General features: G+C 38.6%; 1 protein-coding gene across 1 annotated transcript; it reads right to left on the bottom strand.

Moving 5' to 3' along the window:
- Positions 1-275: 275 nt before the first annotated feature.
- OR4D6 (olfactory receptor family 4 subfamily D member 6) lies at positions 276-1,220 on the bottom strand. Its single transcript, XM_019754011.2, has one exon. It carries the CDS (start codon positions 1,218-1,220, stop codon positions 276-278), a length of 945 nt encoding a protein of 314 aa, XP_019609570.1.
- Positions 1,221-10,495: the final 9,275 nt, after the last annotated feature.

Raw genomic sequence — 10,495 nt, 5'->3', positions numbered from 1 at the left:
TAAAAATGTTGCCTTGAGAGTCACAGATTACACCAAAATAGCATTTAGGTTATTGATTTCCATCTTATACCCTCTAGTTCTCCCAGTCCACAAGCCTACAGTTCCTGTTGTTTCATCTCATCTCTTCCTTTTGTTCTTATAGTCCCTCTGATAGAGTTGAATGGCTATGAGGATGCATAGAAATGCCTGGAGAAAGAGCTAGCTGTCTCTTACCTTTAAGCTAGCAGTCTGAGAACACCAAATCAGAGTTAGATTTCCAGTCTCAATCTGACTGCTCACCCCAGTTTACTGCTCTCAGAAGGTCTAAGTCTCCTCTTCAGCCTCTTCATGGCTGACTTCACCTCCTGGTTTCTCAGGGTGTAGATCATGGAGTTCAGCATGGGAGTGACAACCGTGTTATTGATGGACACAGCTGTGTCCATTGGCAGTGTAGTGAAGGGCCGGCAGTAGATGTAAACAGAAGGTACAAAGTGAAGTGTCACCACCAGGATGTGCGAGGTGCAGGTGGAGATTGCCTTTTTCCGACCCTCCCCAGGGTGAGATCTCAGCATCACCAGAATGACAGTATAGGACCCCAGGAGCAGGAGGAACCACAGCAGGGTCACCAGCCCATTGTTTGAGATCATGAGAAGCTCCAGAGCAGAGGTGTCAGTGCAGGCCAGTTTAACCACCTGGGGCACATCACAGTAGAAGGCATCCAGGATGTTGGGGCCACAGAATGGGAGTGGAAGTATCAGAATTATCTGGACAATTGAGTGCAAACCACCACCCACCCAGGAAGCCACCACCAAGGAGACCCACACCTCTCTCCTCATAATGGTCACATAATGTAAGGGCTTGGTGATTGCAAGATATCTGTCATAGGCCATCACAGAGAGGAAAAAAATATCCGCCCCACCAACAAAGTGAAAGAAGAAGATCTGTGCCATGCAGCCATTGTAAGAGATGGTTTTCCACTTTGACAAAAGATCTACCAGGAACTTGGGAACAGTGACAGATGAAAAAACAACGTCCAGGACTGATTTATTCCTTAGGAGAAAGTACATGGGAATGTGGAGGTGCGACTCACAGGTGATGGTCACCACAATGAGGGCATTGCCCAGCACAGTTGTTACATACACAGCAAGGAAAAACACAAACAAGAAACACTCGAGCTCTCGGAAGTGAGTAAGTTCCAGGAAGACAAATTCCTTCACGTTGGTGTGGTTGCTCTCGCCCATCACCCTCTTCCAGGTCTGCCTTGGGAGGAGACATGTTAGGATTAGGGGTTGGTGTCGTGGGGTGACAACATCATTTATCATATATTGTTATAAGGCTCTTTCAAGTATCCAAATGATCATGACTAGTCAGAAAAATGGTCTGGATATTCTTGATGATTCTTCCTTCCTACTGTAAATACCCTGGGTTGACAAGAAGAACCATCACATTCCTATGTGCTTACTCTCACCAGAAGGAGATGGGAGGATTATGGTCTTTGACTCTGGTTTATCTTACGTTCTGTAAGAGCAACTTCCTCATATGTATGCAAAGCTTTTCTACTTTACCAAAGGTTTTCACTTGCAATATCTCATCTTGATTTTGATTCTTCTGATGTCTCTCTCTGTGGAATCTATAGAATGGTTATGATTATCTCCATTCTATAGGGGGGAAACTGTAGCTTTGAGCAGTTAAAAATGTGAAGTTTGTTCACATTTGCATAATTGCAAAATTGGTAAGTGGCAAATCAAGGATTTTAACCCAAATAATTTTTCTGACTTGACATACTCCCTCCTTTACCAAATTTTTGTTAGACTCCTCTGAATCCTCTTCTCAATGAGGCCTCAATGTTGGCCTTCTATATCTTTCATTGCTGAACCAAGTTTTAGCAAGATTCTTGATAAATCACCTTGGCAAGAAGCCCCTACTCTTGATATCTGATCAAATCCCCCACCCTTGATATCTGACTCCTTGTATCTAAGTTCTTGGCTTGTCTTTAGCAAGAATCTCCTTGTCTTTGGTGCCTCCTCTTAGATTCCATCCACTGACACCCTCACTCTATTAATTCGCTGTAAAGTCCACTTATTCTTGTTGTATTTTGATTTGAGATTAATCCCTCTCCTCTATTGCAATAGTCTTGACCCCTATTGCAATAGTCTTGAATAAAATCTGTCTTGTCATTTTAGACAAGAGTCCGGTGAATAATTTTTTTAAACAATCTCTAGAGGTTTTTCCACTGTACTACTCTGCCATAACAGAGAGCCTAGGGCTTACTTTGGTTTGTCAGAATTACAGTCGGTAGAAAAGGCTTAAACAGTTAATTAAGTAGCCTGACGACTTAATCCTCATCTCCTCGTCTAAAGGAATAGAAGAATCAGTCCCTCATAAGTACTCCCCCCTGCTCTCTGAGACATGTGGACCTCTCTTGGGCCCACAGTGTTCTTGGTAGAGTGTAGAGCTTCAATAATTGTTCAGAGTAAATGAAAGTAACAGAGACTAAAGCTTCAGGACCTCAGAGGTGACTTAACCCAACCCTCCTCACTTTAGGGGTGATCAGAGAAGGATGTTTATTTTTCCATAATCAGTCTATGAATTCGTGAAAGATGAAAATTTTTTTTTCAAGTACTTTTGTGTTTTTGTTTTTTGTTTTGTTTGTCATGAGAACACTTAAAACCTACACTTTAAACAAATTTCAGGAATACAATATTGTCAACCATAGTCACATTGTTGTACATTAAATTCCAGGATTTATTTATCCTGTGTAACTGAAATTTTGTGCCCCTTGACCAACATCTTCCCATTTGCCCTCCTCCCAGCCCTGGTAATCACCATTCTACACTCTGCTTTTGCGAGTGGAGGACATTATGCCTGGTGAAATAAGGCAGATGCAGTAAGAAAAATACTGCAGGATTTCACTTGTATGAGGAATCTAAAATAGTTGAACTCATAGAAAGATAAAGAATTTTAACCAGGTTTGTTGACTCAAATTCCAGGGGTTTAGTTTTTTTTGTTTTGGTTTGTTGTTTTTTACAATTTCTATATTATAGTGGATTAAATTTTTTGTTTGTTTGTTTGTTTGTTTTTAACGTTTATTGGGGTGACAATTGTTAGTAAATTTACATAGATTTCAGGTGTACAATTCTGTGTTACATCATCTATAAATCACATTGTGTGTTTCAAATCAGGTATCTATCAATCAGAGGACAAAACTCTTTTCAGTAAGAATATTTGAATGTCCAAAGAATCTCATATCCCAGACAGTTTTTTAAAATTTGAATAATTGAGGTGACCAAAATCCATTTCAACAATAGAAAGTAAGCAGACAGTCTTGGTATTTGAAGCAATGGAATTATATCTGAAGAAAACAGGATAAGAAAGAATTGAGTAGAATAGATGCAAAATGAACAAAACACTTTTTCTGAAATAAAAGCATAATAAAGCACCCTGCAAACAATAGCCTATTTCTTGCTGTCTCTTTTTCCAGTTTTGCTACAGTTGGGTATATTTTATGGTTTAAATTGAAGGGTTAGGACATACAGAAAGCCTCTTAACTAAAAATCTTCTCTGTTGATTTTCCTGGGTCCCTGATGTTTTCACTAGTAAAACCATTTAATTCCTATGGAAAAGTGAATTTCATCTTAAGGGTTCTTTGAATATGATCTGATAGGAATCCTACTTTAATATCCCAGCATTCAGTGACGTATTACCTAGAACTGAAACTCTGGAGTTTTTTATTGCCTCTGAGCAATTGGCAGAAAGCTATGTAAATACTATATTTGGAATTATGTTATCGTCTTTTATTAAGGCTGTCTACAAAGAAGAGCCCACCTCAGTGTTGTATTAATGGTCAGATCTATTCAGTTTCCCCCATTTGAGACCCCCAAGGGAAACATTTGTCCTAGACCTAAATGTAAGGGACAGCTCCCCTGGTAAACCAGTAAGATTCTTCCTCTTGGAAAATGAAGGCTGCGTACTGAGCCATTTGTCTTTGTTTTGTCTTCCACACACTGAAAAAAATATATGTAGCTTAACTTCCTACTCCATGTTAACAGTTTCTTACCTGCTTTTATTGCTTTATTGTATGTGTTTTGTTGTTGTTGCTGTTAAGATCTCCTTAATCCTTTGTGGAATGTGCTGGGTAAATACATTGGTTACTAAGGTCGTCATAGGTATATGGCAATTGCAGGTTGAGAATAAGCACTGGTCATGAAGGCTATATTGGAACTGGGCACCAACCAGGAGAGAACAGCAGTCTTGGAAGACAAGGGTTGAAAAGGGAATATGATAACCAGGGGTAAATGGATGGCATCGAGGGTTAGTCTTATAGAACGTGCAGGAGGCGAGGGGTCACAAAAGTCAGGTATTGCCCTCTTCAGTTTGCCTAGTTGGGCTCTAATTACTCTTTGAAATAATGCTACACTCCACATTTTTAAAATGCATTTTTGTGTGCATCTGTAAGTCCAGATATAGACCCACTGGGTGAAATCATATATTAATTTTCTAATATTAACTGATGATTAAGGTATTGTAAAGAAACAGCCTAATTCTAATTGTATTTGAATGTTCGATTTCTTTTTATAGACACTGTATCACACTATTAATCAAAGAAGTGCTAATTAAAATGACAATGAGATATCACTTGTCATCTGGAAGATTAGCCACTGTTAAAAAGATCCATTATCGACACAGATGTGGAGAAAGAGACACCTCCATATCTTGTTGGTAAGAATGTACACAGGGAGAAACTTTCTAGGGTAATTCTGGAAATATGTGTCAAACTTAGAATGTGCAAATCCTTTGACTCGGAAATTCTACTTTAGGAATTGATGCTAAAGAGTTAATAAACCAAATGCTCAGTGTCATAGAAAGCTCGTTACAGTACAGTTTAGAAGAAATTAGAATTTAAGTTAATGCATGATATATAAAATTGGTTTAATAGTCATGATACAATAGAAAAATTCAGTATTTGTAGCCATTCAAATTGATAATGTAGAGCTTTACTCTGAGGCATGGTAAGATTCCCTTTTAATGACAGGTTGAAGCATGGACTGTATCATATAATGTTATTTTTGGAAAAAAATCTACAAGCCTAGAAGAAATCTGGAAAGGTGTCTATCTCAATAGTAGCAACCGTTATCTGTGGATAATTGGATTTTGGCAATTTTCTTTAAAAATAAATCCTATTATATCTAATTTTTAAAATGATTTAAAATGGTTTCTGATTTTGAAAATCAGAAAAAACTCATACACATATTTACAACTTAAAGTGAAAGATTTTCGCCATTCATTTGAACTCTGATAATATGCCTCTTATACTCTTCCTTTTCTGTGAAATTGTCTTACGGATGGAGGCATTGAGGAAAGAGGTGTGCGGGGAAGACAGTTCTGATTATTCTTTTGGTACGTTGTGGTTCCATGAGGCTTTGGCTGGAGGCATCCAGTAGAGAGCCTGGGACCAGCCAAGTCAGGGGGCAGCTACCTACTGTTGATTTCCCTTTTGAATTAATATGACTCCCCTTGCTCTTCTGGTCCATCACCTGAGAAGGTTTTAGGCTGTCAGGCATAACGTCAGGTCAGGATCAAATGATGGCCTTTCTGTCTTGGAACCTCAGGGCTGCATTATGGAACCTAGAGGCAGCTTGCTCAAAAGAGCTCAGCCTTTGAATTCAGGTTCACATATTTTAAATTTTGGCTGTGTGACCCTGAGCAGCGTAATCGTTATGCACTTCTGAATCTTCTTCCACAGCAGTGGGGTTTACTTGAGCCAATCTACCACTTTTACTGCCTGTCATTATGTGTCTATTTGTTTTTGCCTGTTCTTCCAAACGCAGACCCCTTGAGGGCAGAGACTTTAGTTTGTCACCACTGTGTCCCCCCCAGCTCTTACGGGGCACATATCAGTTATTCAGTAATTCTTTCTGAAGAGATGAATGAGCAAATGTATCAAAGGGCTTGATGTGCAGTGTTTACCCCACAAGCACTTGACCTCCTTCACCATCTCCAGCCTCATTCTGGACTTCCCCCTGTAACACCCTTATTAACTTTTGTTACTGCATAAGTCAATTCAAGACAATTCGTATGAGAGCACATGCAAAACTTCAAAGCATTATAAAGATGTAAGGTATTAATATCATCATAATGAGAATGTCATTTATATAATTGTGTTTCTCTCCCTGCTTCCAGCTAGCATTTAATGACTTTTTTTTTTTAAAAAAGGGACTGTGCCAGTTACTTTCCTATGCATCATAGATGCTTGCTAAAAGTTTATGGAATGAGTTTTATTATCAAGAAAAAAAATATCACCTTCTATAATAACTTGAATGTGTTTTGAGAAACCTAATATTTTACATGAGAGGCAGGATATTTTAATTAACCTAAGGCTTTTAGTTCTAAATGACATATGTATCAAGAATTGCACATGGATAATTTACCTTTCAGGGACTGACGACTGAACACTATAGAAATTATAAAATTATACTTGTATGTGAGCTAAGCTAAAGTTGCCAGCAATTGTGTCTTCAGGATGCTCTCACCTACCTTTGAGTTAGAAAGGTGAGCCTGCTGGGTTCCTCACCTTCATGGCTCTGCTCTTCTTCGCCTAAATACATGCACGATCCTCAGTGCTTCCTTAGACACTGAGTTGGAAGTCTAACAATGTAATAATCAGCATAGGGAATATTGTCAGGTATTTGTAGCAAATGTAACTTTTAAAGAAGATGGCAGTTACAGATGCAATGGGAGTTATTAAAAAGTTGCTAAGCAACCTACGTAAATATTGGGGTTTTTCCCATCTATCTTTCTGTTATTGCTTCCTAGCTTAATTCCACTCTGGTCTGAGAGCATACTTTGTATAATTTGTGAAGGCATGTTTTATGGTCCAGAATGTGCACTGTCTGTTCTACGTGAGCTGGAGAAGAATGTGCATTCTATTGTCGATAAATAAAATGGTTTATAAACAAGTAGATCCAGCTGCTTGGTGTTGCTATGCAATTCAACTGCATCCTTACAGCTTTTCTGCCTATTGGATCTATTAATTACTGATCCAGGGGTGTGAGTCTCCAACTATAACAGTGGGTTTGTCTGTTTCTCCTTCTTTTTCCCTCAGTTTTTGCCTTGCTTATTTTGACACTGTTGTTAAGTGCATACCCATTAAGGCTTGTTATGTATTCTCAGAGAAGTGACCCTTTTATCGTTATCATTATAAAGACCCTCTCTTTATCTCTGATAATGCTCTTTGTTCTGAAGTCTGCTTTATCTCAAATTAATATATCTACTCCAACTTTCTTTTGGTGTATCTTTCTCCATTGCATTGCTTTTCATCTTTCTGTGCCTTTATATTTAAGGGGTGTTTCTTGTTCTACAAGAATCATGTATTTTCTAAACATAAAGTTGGGTCTTTTAAAAAAAATCCACTTGGTAATCTCTCTCTTTTAATTGATGTATTTAGACTATTTGCATCATCAGGTGACTTAAAAACCTTTTTACTATAAATTATATCTCACTTTCCGTAAAGCAAGGCATAATGATAGAACAAACCTGGTGTAACCACCACTTAGATCAACAAATGAAACATTCATAACACTTCAGAAGCCCCGGAGTGTTACACTCTTACCACCTCTGCCCAAGTGCAGCCAAACACAATCCTGGCTTTTATATTAATCATTTGCTTGTTTTTATTATTTTAACACCTTATGCATCCATAAACAATATAGTTAATTTTCTCTTTTTTTTGAACTTTATATGTATTAAGTCATATTATAAGTATTATTTTGTGTCCGGCATCTTTTGTTTAACAATATGCTTGTGGCATTAATCCAGGTTGTTGATTGCAGCATAATTTATTTACGCTTTTCGCTATATGCTATTCCATTGCATAATATAACCCCATTATTCACCCACAGCTTTATGGACATTTAGATGGTTTATTATTTGGACATTTTATAAACAATGCATATGTGTTAGTCCAAGTCTTCCAAGAAGCAGACACTCATACAGGATTGAACATGCAAGGGTTTTAGTAAAGGAAATTGCTGTGAGAGGAAATGGGGAAGGAGACAGGGAAGATTGGGAGGGATGTAAGACCACAATGCAAGCCTGGTCCCTTGAAGGAGAGAGGGAAGGAAGATTTGGGTGGAAGCTGAGTCTCGTTTTGGCCCTCTGTGTTGGCAGAAAGGGATGGTAAGAGGATATAGTGGTTTAATGTTGGGTGGGCTTTGGAGACTAAAAATAGTACTTATTTCTAGTTCTAACTCCCCTTTACTAGTTGCATGACTTTGGGTTACAATTATGCCAACAGGTTATTTTTGAGACTCAGTGTCTTTTCTTCAATGAGGATGATATTGCCTATCTCATAGGGCTGTTGAGACTCTTGGTTCAGAGGATGTAGATAAAGTTTATACAATACAGTTATAGGCACAGAGCGAGGGCTCATTTAAAGGGGTATAGAAATAAGGATGGCCCTTCGGTATGGATGGGTTATATGTCATGGGACTCCATGTTGTCATATGCTAAATACAAAATGAATGAGTCCACTATGAGAGATATGCAAGTTCATGGGTAGGTGGTTTTAAAGGTGATATTGGGGATTTAGTCTTCTTGAGATTGAAATGTCCATCAAGGGGCTCTTTTTAATCATTCTTTTACTTTGTCCTTAAAAATTTAGTTTAGAGAGTAGCCTTGAGAAAGAACCTTTAAAGTTAAGGGTAAGATTTCTTAGCACCATAAGTTATATTTTTTATTAGCTGAGTCGTCACCAGAAGAAAAGGAGTAGGGATATGCACTCTGAATGTTACTTCAGAAACAAATCAGAATGATTTATCATCAGGGATCTTTGATGTAATTGAAATCCTTGAATTGTTATGGTGAAAGGTGTAGAGATTACCTGAATTTAGAAGAAGGGATTCTTTCCTTGAGACACAAATTACAGAAACTACATAGGTGTAAATATTTCATTCCCACACCTATTTTGCAAAATAGATATGAAAATTAAATATCAATCAATTTTATATAAGTAGTATTTCCTTGGTAGATTTAGAGACTAAGGATGTGACAGCATAAGTGACTTCCATAAATTGTCAGAGTTGGCAAGTTTTGGATCTGGGATTAGAACCTGAGCATCTGACAAATATCCACCTTGCAGGCGATTGTGCTGATTAGTAAGTGTGAAGTGTCTGGCACAAGCTGCATGAGAACCTTAATTCCTTTATGTATATTGTGGGGTAGTGGTGGGAGGCATTTTGGGACTCGATCCTTTAATAAGATGATGACACTAAAACCAATAAAACAAGTAAGATTTTATTGGTGTGTAAGGCCCAGAATGTTTTACACATGTTACTTCATTTAATTGGCTCTTACCAGTTTCAAATGTCTTAAAACTTGTGGCTAAGTTTGAGCTTGACTATTTGGGTAGCTAGTTTTGGTTTGACAGGTTTGGCTGTGAAATCGTGTCAGGTGCTGAACAGGTAAAGGAATGACATGGTTGAAATCAAGGAAATACTAGTAGACCGCCGAGGTGATGAGATTGAGAAGAGTATTGATGTGATGCCACCGGACTCAAAGTTTCCAGGCCACTATGTGCTGAGATAGAAATGTCCATGAAAGGTAATGTCCTTCAGTATTTGCTTAGCAATTATTCAATAGCCATCATGGGAATACAGCAGAGTATCTTAGAGAGAGTGTTTAGTGGAATAAGCATCTGGTTTGGTAATCCACCTCAGCTATATACAGTGTACCTTTGTGGATTCTGCCAGATGCTGGTTGTAAGAGTAATGCACTTGTACATCTTCAGGGCTATCTGTTGTGGAACATGGAAGGCAGCATTTGGGCAGAGTGTGGGTCCTGGGGTCAGCAAGACCTGGGTCTGAATGGGAGTTCTGGTATACCTTACTTCTGGTATGACCTTGGCAAGTCACTGTTCCTTGCAAGGACCTTGTTTCCTCATTTGTAACATAGGGACAGTGCTATGTGCATCATAGCACTGCAATGAGTATTTATTCAATAGCTTTTGTGCCTGGTATATATTAAGCACCCAATATAATGTGGTTGTTGTAATATCAATTGTGAGAATAGGCTATGCTAGGGAGAGTTTTGTGTTGAAACAATCTCTTCCCCCTTCTGTCTATCCATGGTGATGTCATTGACTATCCATGGTGATGTCATTGACTATCCATGGTGATATCATTGACTCTCCATGGTGATGTCATTGACTATCCATGGTGACATCATTGACTATCCATGGTGGTGTCATTGACTGTCCATGGTGACATCATTGACTATCCATGGTGGTGTCATTGACTGTCCATGATGGCATCATTCACTATCCATGGTGGCGTCATTGACTGTCCATGGTGGTGTCAGCAGACACATGACCATGAGGAATGATGAGAGGAATAATGCAGGAGGAACCTGCATTTTCAAATATGCCCACAAAATGCCCCCTTGCTTAAGCCAGAGGTGGAGGTAGATACTATGGGTCACTTACATCTCAGGCAATTTGGAGAAATATGTTTTCAACTGTGAA

This window comes from Rhinolophus sinicus, linkage group LG06, assembly GCF_036562045.2.
Source record: "Rhinolophus sinicus isolate RSC01 linkage group LG06, ASM3656204v1, whole genome shotgun sequence".
Classification (NCBI taxonomy): Eukaryota; Metazoa; Chordata; class Mammalia; order Chiroptera; family Rhinolophidae; genus Rhinolophus; species Rhinolophus sinicus.
This window is presented reverse-complemented; position numbering and strand designations above follow the sequence as displayed.